Source organism: Anarrhichthys ocellatus, unplaced genomic scaffold (genome assembly GCF_004355925.1).
Source record: "Anarrhichthys ocellatus isolate YVR2014 unplaced genomic scaffold, GSC_Weel_1.0 scaffold5, whole genome shotgun sequence".
Taxonomy (NCBI): Eukaryota; Metazoa; Chordata; class Actinopteri; order Perciformes; family Anarhichadidae; genus Anarrhichthys; species Anarrhichthys ocellatus.
The window spans coordinates 1,597,724-1,616,572 of NW_022280035.1; the positions used below are offsets into that span (position 1 = coordinate 1,597,724).

General features: G+C 41.0%; 1 protein-coding gene across 2 annotated transcripts in view; it reads right to left on the reverse strand.

Moving 5' to 3' along the window:
• Positions 1 to 12,193, reverse strand: part of LOC116382143 (solute carrier family 12 member 5-like) — a 32,258-nt gene extending 20,065 nt beyond the window's left edge. For both annotated transcript variants that reach the window (XM_031844921.1, XM_031844920.1), the window contains exon 1: positions 11,985 to 12,193. In XM_031844921.1, the coding sequence (XP_031700781.1) occupies positions 11,985 to 12,039 (55 nt within the window). In that variant the 5' untranslated portion in view covers positions 12,040 to 12,193. The remainder of the gene's footprint in view (positions 1 to 11,984) is intronic.
• Between the last annotated feature and the right edge of the window lie 6,656 nt (positions 12,194 to 18,849).

Genomic DNA, 18,849 nt, shown 5'->3' on the forward strand with positions numbered 1-18,849 from the left:
GCAACACTAACGACTCACGTCACCAGTAAGGGACAAACGATTCATGTGACTAGCGATACTAACGACTCACGTCACTAGTAAGGGACAAACGATTCATGTGACTAGCGACACTAACGACTCACGTCACTAGTAAGGGACAAACGATTCATGTAACTAGCGACACTAACGACTCACGTCACTAGTAAGAGACAAACGATTCATGTGACTAGCGACACTAACGACTCACGTCACCAGTAAGGGACAAACGATTCATGTAACTAGCAACACTAACGACTCACATCACTAGTAAGGGACAAACGACTCACGTCACTAGCTACTGGTGACAAAATGTCAACAATAACTTTTAGTTTTGCGCGGGACACAAATGCAGGTCTCTTTGGTCGAAAGACCTGTGTTTGTTGAACCCATCCACCACACCTCCCACACGGCCTGAGGAGACACACGTCACATACTCTCACAGTCCATTAATGCTGCGGGAGGGTTTACAGTGGAGTTAGTGCAAAGCCCGGTACATAGCACATTGATTTCTGATGTGGACAGGCACCGACAATCTGGGAGTGAGAACAGATTGTAAATTAGAACGATTAGTCCATGTGTTTATGCTTGAGGGAGATGTTTGTGTCCAGATAGTAATCTGTCCAGAAGGAAACAGCTCAATTACTAAAAAGAACAGAAGAAGAACAGATAAGTTTGTGATTCTAATGTTCAGCAGATTTAAATGATTTGTTCTGCCACTAATGTTTTATCCTCAGGACAGACAGACAAATATGACTTATTGACAAGGAGTGATCGCCTCAGAAAGATGACATCACTGCGGAATTACAAGATCTGAAAATGTCTGTAATGGTGCCGCAGAGTCGTGACTGTGACTCGACCGCAGCGTGCAGATGAAAAGCGGGACGGTGTAGATTTGTACCCTTGATGTGACACGGCTATTACAAAATGGACAGTTTATACCGGCTTTTAAAAGCTTAATAGGACGCAGGCTCAAGGGGATTATCCAGCAGCTGCTGGAGGCCACAGAGGCAGACGGAAACCAACTTCTGCATGTGAGAGAACGGCACCAATCAGCTGCACGGCAAACGTCACAATTACATCAATACGTACCTCATCCATTTTCACCTCACCTGCTGTAACTCGGGAATTAACAGCTAATTCCATGAAGTCATTTGTTTAATTTAAACCTATCTGCTGACTGACACTCTCTCTCACTGTCTGTCGGCCTGCCGGTGTTTCTGTCTCTCGGGCAGATTGTAGTCAGCAGGGGTGAGACTGAAGTATGACGCTGTGGGCCAAAAGTGGATCGACTTTAAATGTAAAACTTGCCATTAAAACAGAATTGAGGACAGAATATTGAGTTAAAAGGTGCAGTGTGCAGTGTGGTACAAGCCAGTTTTTGCTACTGTAGAAAAATGGTGGTGCAACCAAAGATGCTCTAGAAGAAAGATGACTCATTACAGGCTCCTACAACGGTTCACTTCCTGTCTCCTAAGTGGTTGCATCTGACTATGGAGCCAAAGGAATGTTAATAATCTGTCTTCCCTTTCATTTCTCCCAATGGAGCCAACTGTCTCAGGAGTCCCACTAGACACAGAAACCGGAAACTGACTCTCAGTATGCCGTCAACAAACACAAAAACAATTTGACGATTCTCATCTTCAGGTGGTTATACACTAAAGTACAATAAGAACCGCATACATTATTTTTTAGCAACAGAAATTTGGTTCACACTTTCACGTTCCTCTTAGGGTCAAATTTCAATCACTTTTGTGAAGCTCTTTGTGATAAACGAAACAACGCTGTTGCCTCTGAAATCCCTTTTTCCTCTTCAGTCACTCCAACACGTACGAGCTTGTTCGTCAGTGAGAATAGCACTCCTGGTGACGATTGGTTCCTTGTTTAACTCGGCTGCTAATGAGAACGTCTTCCTGTGTTTGTTCCTGTGTTTGTGAGCCAGGAGAGGGTTGGATGTGGTGAGAAGATGCTACATACACATGCACATACACACACACACACACACACACACACACACACACACACACACATATACACGCACACATTTATATGTGTACACACAGCCAAGGAGCAAACATATATAGACGGTTTAAAGTGCAGTGTCAGAACGAGAAGAATATTATTTGGTCTGTGGCTCGAGAACTACTCATAAAAACAACTTCAACGCTACGCTTCCTTTGGACCTCTGCAATACACCAGCCATTATATACAGGCGGCAACCTCCGGTTTTGAAGAGTGATGCCAATGCTAAAGTGTCTTAAAGCTGCATTCTCTCTAGTGTCCACCAGGGGGCGACTCCTCTGGTTGTATAGAAGTCTATGAGAAAATGACTCTACTTCTCTCTTGATTTATTACCTCAGTAAACATTGTAAACATGAGTTTATGGTCTCAATCTCTAGTTTCAAGTCTTCTTCAATACAGCATGATGTTCATTTAGTACCTTATGGTCTATTTAGAGTCAAAAAGAACATAAAGAAGAGGATACTTTAAGGCGGCGCTACACAGTGATTGACAAGTCGCTGCCCTACCAGAGACATATACAACGTCACTCCTCCGATGTCCTAATAATGTCACTTCTGTTCATTGGTTGCAAAAACAAAAACAAGATGGCGACAGCCAAAACGCCAATCTCAAGGCTTCATAACAGCAGTCCACAAAGCACTGGGTGACGTGACGATGACTACATTCACGTCTTATATACAGTCTGTAACTATATAATTGCGTCACACAAGTCAGGGCTCCTCATGGTCACAACAGGCCTAAAGTCTGGTTCACAGGAAAAAACCCCAGGGCCAGACTTCACAGTTAGGCATAGTAGGGGGGGGGCGAAGTCGGATGAGAATATGTTGCTGTGACTCAGAAAGTAGAGCAGGACGTCCTTTAATCACAAGATTGGCAGTTCGATATACCAGGCTCCATGCACATGTCAAAAAGTGCTTGAGCAAGACAATGAACCCCAAGTTGGTCCCGAAGGGCTCGCAAAAATGCACATGTGAATGGCTGAACGAGAAGCACATTTTAAACCGCTTTGTCCCGTAAAGTAGAAAGACGCTATATAAATGCAGCCTGTGTTTGTTTGTCCTAAGTCACCGGGTCAGAAAGATTAACTCTCCTCCCTTTGAGCTTCAGCTGGTGATAAAGCTCAGCATGGTGCAGATTCAGGGCAGCAAGTAATAACAATGACAATAGATTTCTATGGGACTGAACTACTAGTACATGCTGTACTGTACTGAACCGATTATGTGCTCACAAGCAGGATTAGAGACGCATACACCTACAGAAAGTATCGACTCGATTCCAGTTAGATGACACAAGAGTGTTCGATTGATTTTATATAAACCACGAGCCAAGTATGTGACTTTAGGAGCAGATTTAGCGTCAATGGAACAAGCACTAAAGCAATTTTCCCGTAAGAAATGTGCCATCGGCTTATTTGTTACGGGAAAAAAATGAGAGGTGTTTGTAGTGACTGATTCCTCTGTGTGTGTTTTGGGATGAAAACAAGCCTCAGACCAGGCAGCTGCTGAGCGTTCTCCACAACCTCCCCAACAAGGGAACATCTAACGATTCATCCACTGCTAGATGCATTAAAGGATGTATGAAGGTTCATTTGACCACATCATGTATAAGAAAGGGATTTTGAGCGGGCATCGATACAAAACTCAGATGCAGGTAAAGAAGAAAAGCTACTTTGGGAAAGTGAGAGAGAGATGATGATGATAAAGTAAAGTGATGGGTGGGAGAAGAGAAAGACAGACTGTAGAATAAGCAGAACAACACGACAGCTGCAGGCGACAACGCAGCAACAAGTTTTAAAGTTTCACAGAGAAAAACCAAGAAATCTTTAAAGATACAAATATTTCCCTCGTGTTCGAGTTAATTATAAAAGTGCTGTACTGCAGGTTATACACGTTTAATAAATGTTTATCCCACATTTTTATTCCACACATTTCTCAGATCCGTCTGCCATCATTTGACATCTGTGTTTTGAGGATACGTAAGGGTAACAATGGCAATATTCTATATTTTTGTTATTGTCAACAAATGAAAAGACCAAATTCAACAATTCATTAGTCCGTCTTAGCTTTCAAACTTCCCCATCTTGTTTGTGTTGCTCTCAGACTCAAGTCGACTGAAACAGGTCTCAACTACTTTAATCAAAAATAAATAAATATGTGGCTTCATCATCTCTGTCATTTCAAGCTAATGTTACTCAAACAGGAGGAATTTGTGTATTTTGTTGTGGAATATTTCCAGCTGCAGATTTGGTGCTCATGCAGAAAGAATATTTCCAGCAGCTGTTTCGTGTGTGTGGAATTGAGGAAACCAACTGTTTATCGAAATGAAGAAACATGTCTGGCTCGCTGATGTTTTGTACCAACAATGGAGCTCCAGGCACAGAGAAATAAGTGACTGGACCGCTGCGAGTGAGCTGTGGGAGGGAGAGTGATGAGGAAGAAAGGATTAGACCGCACTGTTCTTAATAATCTTCTCCAATCTGAGACGGGTGGATAGTAGATATGTTGGATTAGAGGAGAGCTCTATCACTATTCCCACTTCTCCTTCCCCAGTTCAGTGGCTCTGCTCCTGGATTTCAAACGGTCTTAGTAAAGCAAAGCCTCCAAAGAGTCATGTCACTGAAAAGTGCTGTAGTATGTGTCACATGATAGTTCCATATCTTAATGCGAGACTTTTATGACCAAACAAATCTTACAGCTGCTCTTATCAATATTTTGCTCAAATGACTACGTGTGATGTGAAAGGTGTCGACAAACCCAAAGACAATCGTCACCCGACCCTGCAGATCCTGTCGGGATCCATCCATCACATGCTGGAAGGTAAAGGTTGAATCTGATATGTCAAACCTATATCAGTGTTGCTGCTGACAAATGTTCAGTGCGATTCCTGTCCTGAGCCAGTTTATTAAAGCTGTAAATCAGCCGAGGACACATCAGTGAAATTACAGAGAAGCAGCGATATGAAAATCCTTTATATGGCATTTAGAGAGCAGCTTTAAATAATGCAGTGGTCTGCTGCCATGAGATAATTCCTGATCTACAATTACATGACTGCTCAGGTCTACGTAGACATAAAACAAATTTCTCATGTTGAAATATTATTCTATTTATCATAGTTTCAGCTTTCAAAATAGTTGTTTCCTGATTAATTGCATCTTTATTACAGCACAATAACAATAACAAAGCTGCTGCTTCTGTTGCCGTCTTTAATTCTAATAATGTGATCATAACTCATCATCTGCATAAGGTTGAGAAGGAGGTTTTGTCTGTGCATCACTCTTCCACCTACGCGGATGTGTCAGGTGACCCTTCGTCTCTCAGAGAGATTACAATGCGGGGACGCTCTGCATTAACGTATGGGCAATCACACAAATTGATTCAGATTCAAACAGCGGTGGATGAGCTTACGACATCTGGCCAGCAGATTAAGTCCATCTCAGCGGTCTGTGGTTGTGTGATGGAAGGCAGGAGCTGTGGTAGCGATCTTCTCTAGGCCAGATGGGGAATGACATTCCCACAATGTTAGAATATTCCTTTAAAGGAACACGGTATATATTGTTTTACCGTCTTTCCCATAAGTCCCACATGTGTTAAGCCTATTGTTGCTTAGCATAAAGACTGGAAGCGTGAAAAAGAATACTATTATCTTACACCTCATCTTGTTCTAGTAGACCAACGTATTCTCCCAGACTGTTGGAATATTCATTTAAGTAGAATCAGTTGATTTGTTCCCTGTCAGCCATTAATCATTCACCTACGAGCAAGAGAGAAAGAGCGACTCTTTTGACTGACAAGCAATTTAGTTAAAATGTTCCAGTTCGGACTTATTTATTTCAATAAAGCCACCGACAGTTATTCCCAACCTGGAGGTTGAGACCCCGAGTATCAGCCAGGAGATAAATCTACAGGGTCATGACATTATTATATTATTGTGTATATTGTGTCTTTCTTTGTTTATGGTGGCAAACCAGTTTCCCATTTAGGGATGAATGAAGTTCATCCGATACTATCTTATATTCTATCACGTTCTCATTCCAACTCTTCACATTCTGAACCTTCAGGACCTTTGACGTCACTTTTCTAACGCACTGTGTAGCCCAGTTTGTCAAACTATGACGCTCCACTACGGTCGCAGTAAAATCACGGTTAACATTGTGAATTCAAAAGAAAAAACGTAATTAGGTTTAGGAAAAACATCATGGTTGGGCTTAAAATAAGTATGACATCACATAAGTAAAAAAAAACACCTCACAGACATCACTAACTAACTTCAAAATAACTCAACAACATTTGGAACACAAACCTGTGTTTGTTTGACCCATCCGCGACCCCTTTCTTTATGCTATGTCATCACACTCCTGACAAATTGTATTTGATATATCTTAAAGTTCACATCCTAAAGAGAGACATATTTATGCTACTCTTTAATCTTCTTGTGAATTACACGTCGATTTTATGTCTTCAGGCCTTTTCAAATAAAGCAGGTCAGTAAGTTCACCACTTTGGTCCCGACTGAAATATGCGCTGAGATGGATTACCAATACATTTAGTACAGACATTCATCATCCACACACAATGAATCCTGCGGGCTATGAACCCTGTGACTTTTTCTCTACCATAAACTTGGCATTTGTGTTTCAGAGTGAAATATATAGGCAACGATTGGATGTACTGCCAGCAATTTGCCACAGATATTCAGGGTCTCCAGAGGATGCGCTTCGACTTGTTAATAGTTTATAGAGTGCTTAATAAAATCCTTATGTTTCTTATGATTGATTATAGCAGCATTACAAACACATATATTGAGTGTAACTAACTTACTCCGTCATCTGGAATGACGGAGTAAGTTACAACCTTGACCACACTACATGTGGTCAAAGTTAAAACATTCTGTATTTTTGTGCTTCATCGCTAAAATGTTTGATTTATGTCATTTTTTATTTACATTTTATTAACTTCGACCACATGTAGTTCTCATTCCAAATGGGGGAACTGCGAAAAACACAGTTGTTAATAAGTGCATAGTTAACTGCTATAAACGCATAATAAAACAACAAAAAAGCTAAGTAGCTTTAATAAGGACATAATAGGTAAGTTAGTTAAAGTTAACACTAGTGTGATGCTAATATATATATATAAACAATTATAAGAACCTCATAAATTGTTAATTCAATTTTCTTTGAAGTGCTGATGCATGTTTTATAATGTAACAAAACACATGCCTATGATGCTAATATTAACACTTATATAGTCTTACTAACACATAACAACATTAATAAGCATCTTATAAGGATCTATGAAGGCCTTATCACCTCTTAACATATTACAACAACCTTAATATAAACAGCTAGTAACAATACTGTGTAGAGTCCATAGTTTTACTTTTCTGTTGTTCAGTTAAACAGTTTCTCTAGCTCCAGGCAATTAAAGCAGTTTTGAGGAAGACACTTAACCCCAAATTGCTCCCGTAGCTGTGCCTACGGTGTATAGATAGATACTGAATTGTAAGTCGCTTTGGATAAAAGCGTCTGAAATGTAATGTATACTGTGTGTGTGTGGGCACACAATAGAAATAAAACAGGACTATAATTCCTATTCAAATCAACGTAGTGGGATGGTCAGAGCAGCGGACATTTTTATGTGTACCGTTGCCATTGCGAGCGTTGTAGCGTGCTGACAACCATACCAAACCGATTTATGACAAGTCGCGGACTCACTGAGGTGAGGCTTTGCAGTAACGACTAAAATGAGCAGTGGAGTAGAAATGGTACGAAGCGTAGCGAGCCAGAGTAAATTATTAAAATTTAAAAACGTAATGCTTCATGCACTCACTATAGTCACAGCCTAGAAAAGCAAAATGCTATCGCCAGGTGAGTGACAACTTTGTTCGGGTGTGTAGCATTAAAGCATGGTGGAATCAGCTAGCAATCTAGCGAACTAGCGGGAAGCTAGCTTGCTAATTCGACCATGCTTTAATGCTACACTGGTACAGCGGGCTGCTGGATCTAACGGTCCCGACGCCTCATTCCCCACCATTCCGGAGAATGACAAGCTACCTAGCTAACGAGCCAGACATTCGTCTTCGGAGCTGCATCCGCTCTCTTCCTGGCGAGCAGCGACATCACTACTACAGCCCCACTAGCATGAGTTGTCACCATAAAAACTAACAACAAACGCCATTTTCTTTTGTACAAGTCAAATGACCACGGAAAACATTTCAATGCCTGTTCCACTCCTATTCTATGTCTGTGTGTGTGCTTCCACCTCCAACCAAGGTTTAATCTCTCCCAGTCTGAACAGAACATCTGTCCCCAGAGATCGTATTGATCCACCAAAATGACGAGGACACCGACGGTGAAACCTGCCATCGAGTTTTTACAAATGTGTGAAAAGATGTTAAAATGAATAGTCCCAAACATCTAACATACACACCTGTTATAGAAGACAAATCTCATACATGAAAAGTTTTTAGTGCAAGTAGTGTTTATGATGACACCACTTCAACTCTCAAATGACTTTACTGTAAATGTTTTAATTCACAATTTTATCCAAAAAGCATCTCCAAAGCCACAAAGAAGTGGATTTATTCGTCTGCTTTTTGTTAACTTTTTTCTGTTTTGCATCTTCCTGCATGAGTATTTGTTTTCATCTGTCAGCTCCTGTATTATAATAAAACCCTCACTTCTGACCCTGCATTACTCACACATGGTGTCATTACATGCTTTCATATAAACCCCACCAAAAATGTAACATTGAGATGACCCTTGTTTATCTCCTGCACCAGCTGCTCCAGATGATACCAGCAGTGTTTTGGTGGCTTCAGCTCCATTGTGACCCAACAGTGCTGTGAACATGGAGTGAATGACTGCTGTTCCAACCATTTTAAAGACTCTGCTGTTGGTTTGTCGGCCTGCTGATGCACTCAGGATGGTTGAAGATTAGATGCCTTGCTCACGGACACTAAACTATGTAGTTGTGTTGTAATAGAATGTATTGTATTAAAGTGGGGGTTTTGTATTAAGTCTGGATCCATTTACTTTTACTTCCCTGGAGTATTTCCATCTGAAGGGGTGTAGGGCCATCAATATGGAACTGAATGGGAAAGTAATTTATGAGAAAAGAGAATTGCTGTTTGTGTTTGCAGCCTCCAGTGAGCTCATAAATCTGTCATCTTGTCCCCTCTGTTAAAAGAGGCCAGAGTGTAATACAATGGTCTTGCTAGTCATTAGTACACGCTTGCTCGGTTTGCTCTGTTTTCTATCATCTCAACTGCCACCTCATTATTCACCCCTGTGATGTAATATTAAACCCAAATCAGGCCCTTTAAAACAGTAATCGTTTCCCTGTTGTTTAGTCTAATGCACTTGAGTTGAAACTCCTGTTTTTTGCATCTGCGTCATGCTACCGAACATGTAATTTATGTCTTAGTTCCTAGCAAAAAGTGATGACATACCAATCACCCTTTTATGCTAACTTTTCTAACATGAAACATAATTAAATCTAAATGCAAGACTAAATGTTTTTCAAGACAATATGTTTTTTTTGTTTTATTACTCGATAGATTCAGTCTAAACACACACAGCACTGGTGTGAGTGCATTGCAAACTACTTTCTGTATATATTCGCTTGAGAAGATGCATTAAAGCTGGTATTAAAGGTAAACTCTGAGAAAATGGAGGACGATCACTGAGGACTGAATCTGTAATTGTCCTTGTAGTCTTAATAATATATATTATTCGATCACTTTTCAAGTTAGAGAGTGCTTTACGTGGACATGAAAAGCAAGAGACATTATCAGATAGTGATGGATCACAGACTTGATACGGTAATAATGAAAAGTACGAATTACCAAAACATAGTAAAAGCAGAAGAATGATCGATTGAGAGAAAGCAATTCTGAAAAACAAACGTTTTTAAGAGAGAAGAAACAGAGCTAGCGTTCCAGAGTCCCTGACTCCAAAGACTCGTCTCTGGTTTCTAACCTTGACCTAAGAATTACTGACAGACCCCTGTTGGAGGATCTCAGGCTGCATTCAGGGGCATAAGGGGTTAGTAAATCCAAAATATAATCTACTGTATATATATCTATAATCTATAAAAGAGAAATAGATCTGAGAGTCTTCAGAGTAAAAATGGAAACTGATGTTGGGATGATGTGCTTGAAGGGATAGTTCACCCAAAACTAAAAACATACAGATTTTTCCTGCTACCTGTAGTGCCATTTATCAATCTAGATTGAACTAAACATGAAACTGCTCAAAACAAGGTCTGTGGATTATCTTGAGAAACAGGGTCATGATTTCTGGAGAGAGAAGTTGCTGCTGAGTTTTTCAAATGTGCTTTGAGCTCCACAAGCCGAGTGCCATGTAATCTCATTATATTAGAGGGAAGGCAGACATCTCTACAGCCGATATCTCTTAAACAACTCACACCAAAACAATCTGGATTGATAAATAGCACTGTGGGTAAGAGGGAAATATTTTGGGGTAAATTGTCCCTTTAATACTTTTAAACAAAAGGCTTTTAGGGGAATAAAACTTTCGCTCAGGATGAAAATAATGCCAATGGAAAGTCAACTAGAATCCTTTTTTATAAATGCAACAGTCAGAGCAGTCCAAAGTCAAAGTCATGTAGTATTTAATATTCAAGAAGACACATTTTGGCGGATGGCTCCAAAAACACAGGACGTTGAACTGTGAGACCGCGTGTTTTGACCCTGGTTTTATGGCTGTGGTTTTGTTGCCTAATCTTAACTGCACGTAGTTATTTGAAGGCCGACCAGGATGTTGACCTAACTAAGTGGTTTTGTTGCCTAAAACTAACTTTAATTTTTAACATAATGTCATCCCCCCCAAAAAGGTTGCACAGAATAGATTTCATTTTGTGACTTTTTTACAAACTGACGCGAGACTGCGTTACATAATTGGCTATAGTTACTTTTTCCAATGAAATTAACTTATCTATCAAGAACTACACAAAGAAGGTGAAATGATGTAAGCAGGGCTAAAGTGTCCACACATCTCAGAGCAGGCGGTGTCTCCAATTTGCTTATTTTTTCCGACCAACAGTCGGAAGACAAACAACAAATCTTCACGTTTTAGCGCCGAAACCAGAGAACATGTTTGATCTAACATGTTACAAATTACTAAAACTATTGACTAGTATAGAATAGTGCCAAATACATTTTCTATCAATGGACTAATCAATTAATTGTTGCAGCTCTAGTTTATAGCTAATGTAAGCAAACTGCATGTGTTGCTCTGCACCTTAAACATATTGCAATATATAAGGTAAGGTGGAGACATATTTGGTTACACTTGGACTGTATGCACACACACACACACACACACACACACACACACACACACACCCAAACACACCATTATGAATGGCAGATATTGCCCCTGGCGAGATGTTCTTGCTGGCGAGAGACATGGAAGACGCTCTGCAGGGGCTGCACTCCGTCCGCTGGAAACTGTTTTGTATTAGAGTTCTACAAGTGTTTGACACGGACGTGTGAGCATGTAGGCACCGGGGCCACATCTGAAGCACATCTAATGCACTAAGATGTCAGATTCACCCATCCACCTGACCATGAACAGCAGAAAAGAGGGGGGGAGAGTCTGAAAAGCCCAGGGGGTGCAGTGGGGTGAGAGCCAAGTGAAGGCGCGATGCAGCGGACGGAGAACTTGTTTCCATTCTCTCAACATGTGTGTAATATCTGCTTCCAATCAACCTCAGACTACCCACAGCAGACAGAGTTTCCCCCTTTTTCCATCCCTCTCTCTCCTCACACACAATAAAAGTCAGACGAAATTACATGATCTCATTCCCCCAACTTTACCCGACTCACACGTGTGCACTGGAATATTCAGCACCCACGCTGACACTCACACACACACACACACACACACACTCAGGACACATACACATCCATCCTCCATCACTCACCCTGGCTGTTGGGTCCCCCCTCTCCCTCCTCGCCGTCCGTCATGTTGTTCAGCATCCTCTCTCTCTCTCTCTCTCTCTCTCTCTCCTCAGGTTGTGCACTCTGAGCACGGCTCCTGATCCCGTTGCTTAGAAAAGAAAAGCTGGATGCTGGGTTGGCTGGAGCCAACCGGGAGATGCTGCTTCTAGTTTTTGCGTCTCACTGCCTCTTTTCGTAGCTCAGTAAAAAAAAAAAAAAAAAAAAAAAGAGGCAATTTTTCATCCTCTCTTTGACTTGTCTTGTCTGTTGCGTGATGCCATGTGCCTCTCTCTCTCTTCACAGGAGGATGGAGAGACAGAGAGGCTGCAGGGGGAGAGTTGATGATGGTGCTTGGTGTCACTCACATGCACGCTCTCAGTCTCTGTGCGCCACTTGCCCCCCAGTCAGTTTAAGCCCAATGACTACATTCATGTATTCAGGAGGTATTATCCCTCCCTCCCCCCTCCCTCACGCACGTTCATCATCATCATCCATCTCATCATGAAAAAAGGGGATGGATGGAGAGGGATTGAGAGACAGAGGGGATGCACGTCAGCTGACAAAGTACTGCCTCCTGAGATTAAGCATCTCTTTTGATGTTCTTTTCAAATGGAGAATGCGATTCCATTTCATTACTGTGTATTCATCCCTCTTTTGTTATTTTGCCCCTTATCCTGCTTCTCTGTTTTATGTTCTCCTGCGTGACCGTGGCCCATTATCTGCAGGAGGGCTGCAGGCAGCACTTGTATAACTCATTGAAATTAAAATGCAGCACCGTTACCTCACAGACCTGGTTGACCTGCCCTGCTCATGGTGAGTGCTTCGGAGAGACTTTTTCCTAAATTGTAACTTTAATATATATTTATTAAATTTCAAACATTCATCTAAATAAAAGTAATGAAAGGGAAAGACAAGCACTTGACAGAGGATTTATAGGCAGTGAAGGGAAACCTAAAATAGAAGTCTTCTTGATATAAGAGCCACATTTGATCACGCTGTGGTGACAGATAGATAGAAATATGTAGTTGGTGTAGCTGGAAAGGCCATCAACTTTATTTATTTTGTATTCATTTAACAGGGATACAGCATGTTTCAAATCCCATCACACTACCTATGATGTTCCACATGTGTTCAATACTTGGTCGACTCCTTTTTTCATTATTCATGATTCCACTCAGCCAAATTTGACGACAATATGGTGTACATTTTCAAAGCTACGCTGACGACGTATGTAGAGTTAAAGATACTTCAGATTTATTCAAAATTAAATGAGGTCCGAAATTATAGTTATTGGTTCCGATCCTAAATAAGTAAACTGCCTTCTGTCAAGGTTATGAAAAAGACTGATAGGGGACGGACCCAAGCGCAGAAGGATTTGTTAGATGATGATTTAATAATGAAAAATGTCCAAAGCAAAACTTTCAGAGCAAGGAAGTCCAAATGAAGTCCAAAAATCCGAGGGAAAAAACAAGGAACGGGATAAGGATATTAAAAAAGAATCATAAGGGAAACATAATTGACAAAACACAAAGCAGAACCGAACGGGAAAAGGGGCAACACAGGGAACATACCAAGAATGAGCATACCCGGGCACAATAGGGCACACCACCTGCCTAGCAACACAAATATCCTAAAACACTACAGACATTAATGGATGAAAGCTTGTTTTCAAACCATTAGTAGTTCTGTGCTCGACATTACGTCACAGTGAACTGTGTCTCAAATTAGATGATCTCTTGAGTTTTGGCAGATGTTCAGAGATACTTTATCCTCACTGACTTGAAACCAAGTCGAGGTTCTCAGGCCTCTCGGATATTTCAAACAGTAACTCCACTGCTGTCAGAATATCTGAGTGACAGGAAGAGGAAGGAGTAGAAAGGAATATTGTAGGGAAGGAGATGTGTGCTGAAATCAGTCAGTAAATGGAAGCTGGAAGAGGGTCACAGAGTGGGTCACAAGAGGGAAAAGAGAACAATGGAGCATTCTGCTCGATAATCAAGCAGGTTCCCCAGTGAGAGGAGCACATTCAACAGAAGAAACACAACGCTTGTTAGGCATTAAATTAAGGATTTGAATGAGGGGAATAAAAGAGAACTGGATCATCAACTACAGTACACTACAAGTACAATACTGAAGTACTCAAGCTTTCTTTTCCACAGTGTAAGAAGCCGTCAAATACCGGATTTAAATAAGAGAAAGTCTGATGATATTTGGGTTTACAGCACAAGCTGTGACATGTCACTGGTATTTATTTATATATAAAGCACTTGTTGAAAAAAATGGCATCATATATCTCATGTTTTCTTCTTCTGTCCATATAAAATCCGACTCTCACTGCAATGCGCTGTACACATCCAGGCTGATCATTGTAACACCTCGCCTCACCATGACAGATGGGTCATCCAATCACCCGCCATGCATCTTTTGCAAGGTCAAGTTACTTTAAACCTGCATTAACTGACTTTTTGGTCACAGGCATAATAAGCCATAATGAGCCATAATACAAAGAACAAAAGAAAACGTCAAAAGACAATGCAAATAAATGTGGAGCGGCCACATCAGCTTTCCATAGACATTGCATGGCAGCTTGCTGCACCCCGCTGCTCTTTTATTAATAACAGTTTTAAGTGGTTTCACATCGCGCAGAAGAATACCCGGAGTCCCGACTTCGGAGAACTCACAGAGGACTACGGCCATGAGGGGATACGTGATGAATACAACTTGGATTAAGACTTTACAACTGCTCCAGCATTAGATTTACATGTTAGCGAGAAGAGGGCTTAAAGCTAGACCCGACCCCTGATGTTTTATTCGTCTCTGTAAGCTATTAGTGGCTTCATCGTCATGATGTACATTACATTACATTAATTTAGCAGACGCTTTTATCCAAAGCAACTTACAATTCAGAGTCTATCACATTTCTACACCATAGGCACAGCCACGGGAGCAATTTTGGGGTTAAGTGTCTTGCTCAAGGACACATCGACATGCGACTAGCGGAGCCGGAGATTGAACCGCCGACCCTCTGATTGAAAGACGGCCCTGCTATCCACTTAGCCACAATCGCCCCAATATAATACATATAAATGTATTATATTCTGTTCACATATTGTGAACATGCTAGCAAAAGCAATTGTTTATACAACCCAGCAGATGAGGAACAACATCATCATTCAAGAAGTCGTGATTCTGGCATTCTGACGGATTTAATTCCAATATTCACTCTCTTGAAATAATTTGAAATATGTCTGTTTAGCTGCTAAATGCTGCTCTATGTTCACCAGATAGTTGATAACTGTATCGGCCTTTTGTTTGATGCTGGGCAGGTAATATACAGATGTTTTTAGAGCCTTTTCTCTGAAAACAGCTTCCGTCTGGCACCAAAAAAACAATAATATGAGAGCGATGAGAGTGAAATGAGACAATTTGCAGGCTGTAAAAAAACAAAACAATGTGCAGAATAAGCGCTCCGTAGAGCTGGGGGAAACTCCAGAGTCCCGTTTGTCGTACCAGTGACCCCTTTCACATGCACTAAAGTAATTTAATCCATTGTATATGTAAAACAAATTGATTACAGCAGCTTTATATAAACGCAATTCCAAGTAGAGCCCTTGCTCTTTGTCTCTATCCCATAATGTTATTTCGTACACCGTATATAGGCTGCCTGTACATCAAGTGTGCGTGTGGTCTAACTGACCGTTTCCCTGCCCTGTCAGTGAGAGTGGGCTGTTGGCTGGGCTTTGATTGGCAGGGAGCCTGAGAGCCATTTTCATCTGGGCCAAGCGGCTTTAGCTCTTAACCCACGGGCACCTCCCTCCCTCTCCGCCTGTCTGCTGCTGCTACCGCACATGTGGCTCTCAGTGCTATTGACACACTCATTCACACCTATGTTGGTATTCAAAAGCACGCCGGCACGCACAACACACGAGCAAATTACCTGCAAAGAAAGCTTTGCAAACACCCACACACACTAACACACATGCACAGACACTTTCTGATGCTCTGATCCTGCAGATTAAGGCCATGAAGTGATGATTTTTCCCCCTCCTGTTCAAGCACCGAGCTAAATTGTTGAGTAAGTGTCTCCTTTAAAAGAAAGGAGGCTGGGTCAGCTGCAGGCGAGGTGAAGAGGTCACCAGCTCCTCTGAGCCTGCTTTCTCTTTATCCTTTGTCCTCCCTTTCATGTGGAAGAATAAAGACAGGGTTCTCATATGGAATCAACTAATGTCAAATCAATAATAGGTGCTCATCTAATTGAAAGTGGGTTTTAATAGACGGGTCATTATCCGCGAATGGTCGAGCAAGTGATTTTGTACAGCTGCTAAATGATCCACTATGAAGTGTGTGTTAGTCTGCTGAGCAGGTACTGGAGCCTCCACTGGGTTTGGTGAACTTTATTCTTTTGCTGAAAACGACGCAAATTTGACTTGCTCCAAATGACCAACAACAGCCCTATCAGCTCGAGACTATTACCTGGGCAACTCTGGAAATTTGTAATACTTGCGGAGGTCGTCTGTCATCTTATTCACATGCTAATCTGCCATGTTCGTAATTCGTCAAGTAAAAATTCAGCCGCAAATTATGTCCCATATTTCCCCAAACACAGAGCTCATATCGTGCAAATCGGTTGAGAACTTTGGAGCCTGCGTTGGCAATTCTAAATAAACGTTTACAGCATTTTGGGTGCAAATTCAGGAGGCTCATCTCGCTACACAACATGGATATAATATTATATATTATAATATTTATCATATTAAAATATCATGTTACGTAGATACAGACTTCACTTATCCTGTGTGGATGCGCCCCACGAAACACAGACGTGGGGGGTCATTTCTAAATCACACGAGGACCCCTGGTAACATTCGACCCATGTCAATAGAGCACTATTATGATAGAGCCTACTAATTGTACTTGAACTACCACATTGGGCGCAACCCAACCCTGACCTTGAGAGTCCTTCATAAATTACGACAGAATGGCTCTCAATCTGTCAAGAGTCCTAGTTGATGAATATTGCAAAAGTCTGAGAGATAATAGGCCGGTGTATTTTGCAAACACTGGGCAGATGTCTTGCAACACAGATGCACTCAGAGTCACAAGTTTGCGTTTGTAGAAAATCCCAACATTATAATAAAGGGGATATAATAAAGCAATAGTGTGATCTTGCAATATTTTATAGAGACGCAAGATGGTGATATGTTCACTTGTGACACTGAGGCAGATAAGTTTCCTTCTTTAATTCATGTTTGAACTGTTCTGACCTCTGTCAGTGGTTTTTGTCCGCTACATTTGAATGATGGAATGGATAAGAACATGTGGTATACATCACACACACATACGCGCGCGCGCACACACACACACACACACACACACACACACTATACATTACATAAAGGCATATACGTATAGTCAGCAGTAACACAGAAATCAAGAGTGACCCAAACAATCCAGACATCCTTTGAGTCGGAGTTGGATGGCACTGAACACATAGAAGACAGAAAGCAGGCGACATCAACGGCAGGTGAATGTATCCAGACACGCGCCGTAAAGCACCAGACGGGTTTGGTTATACATTTTCAGATATCAGATTGCTGTTCGGGTGAGGCTTATAGAGTTGGGAACCCCAACACCAAAAAAGATTTTGTGTACAAACTCAAATTAAACACCGACTTATTTTGTCACGTTTATTTTTGTTTACGTTTTAGTTTGTCACGCGACTCGTTAGTCACGTCTAATTTTAAAATGTTCCATAAAGACGGAGCAAGAACAAATGAAAACAAAAGTGAACACGCCGCGTCCACGGCGGGCCGCTGTGATACATCTGTGTCCCCTGATAATCTATCGACCTATCAATGATTCAGCCACGCCAATACCACAAGAACATAATCGGTGCCCCAAAAAAAACAACCTGAACCTGCTGTGTCGTCATAAATGTTCTTTCTTTGGGTCTCTAATCAAAGTGCTTAAGCAGTTTTGGTCAGGAAAATGTAAAATGGTGTAATCCTTTATTTATTTATTTTTAGCAGTGCAATCCTCTCAGCATGATGACGTACTGTACGAAGTGAGATGGATCAGTGACTGACAGATTTCACTCCATGGATCCTGAAACTCTGACTGTATTGTAAGTCAGTTGAATTGCATTGCAGGTATTGATAGATTTACCCGAAGCGATCGAAAAGCCTCGCTAACCTTTTCTGCAGGAATTTAATGGAAAATACACCAACATTATGATTACTTATGCTAATTTTTGGAAATATGCTTTTTTGCCTTCTTGCTGAGACTTAGATGAGAAGATCAATGTCATGGTAATGTCTGTGCAATAAATATGAAGCTAAAGTCAGCAGCTGCTTTATTTATGTATTTACAAGGGCTTTCCACCGCAATGTAAACGTGCCAGAGTTAGCTAGAGCGCTAATGTTTGTCTGTAGTCAATGGGCAGGTTATTACAATTTAGTGGCCCTAATATTATCAGTACAGTTCAACAGCAAACACTATAGTACAACACTGTACTGCACAATACCACACAATATGATACAATACAATAAAATACATGAATACATTACAAAAGTAATAGATTTGTAAAAGCTAATTGTTTGGTTAGCTTAGCTTAGCACGGAGGTCTTCAAAGTGGGAGGCAGGCTCCATCCAGTTCCATGGGAGGCTCAGCGAATGGAAATGAAACAATATTACAGTAGTTGTTATGTTAGTTATCAAAAGGAACATTGACGTAATCGATTCACTGAAAAAATTATCAATTTAAATCCTTTTTTTTTTTTTTTTTTAATTCTTTGTCCTAATTATACTCATAAAGCCAAAAAATGTATCTGTAAAAGCCAACAGATCAAA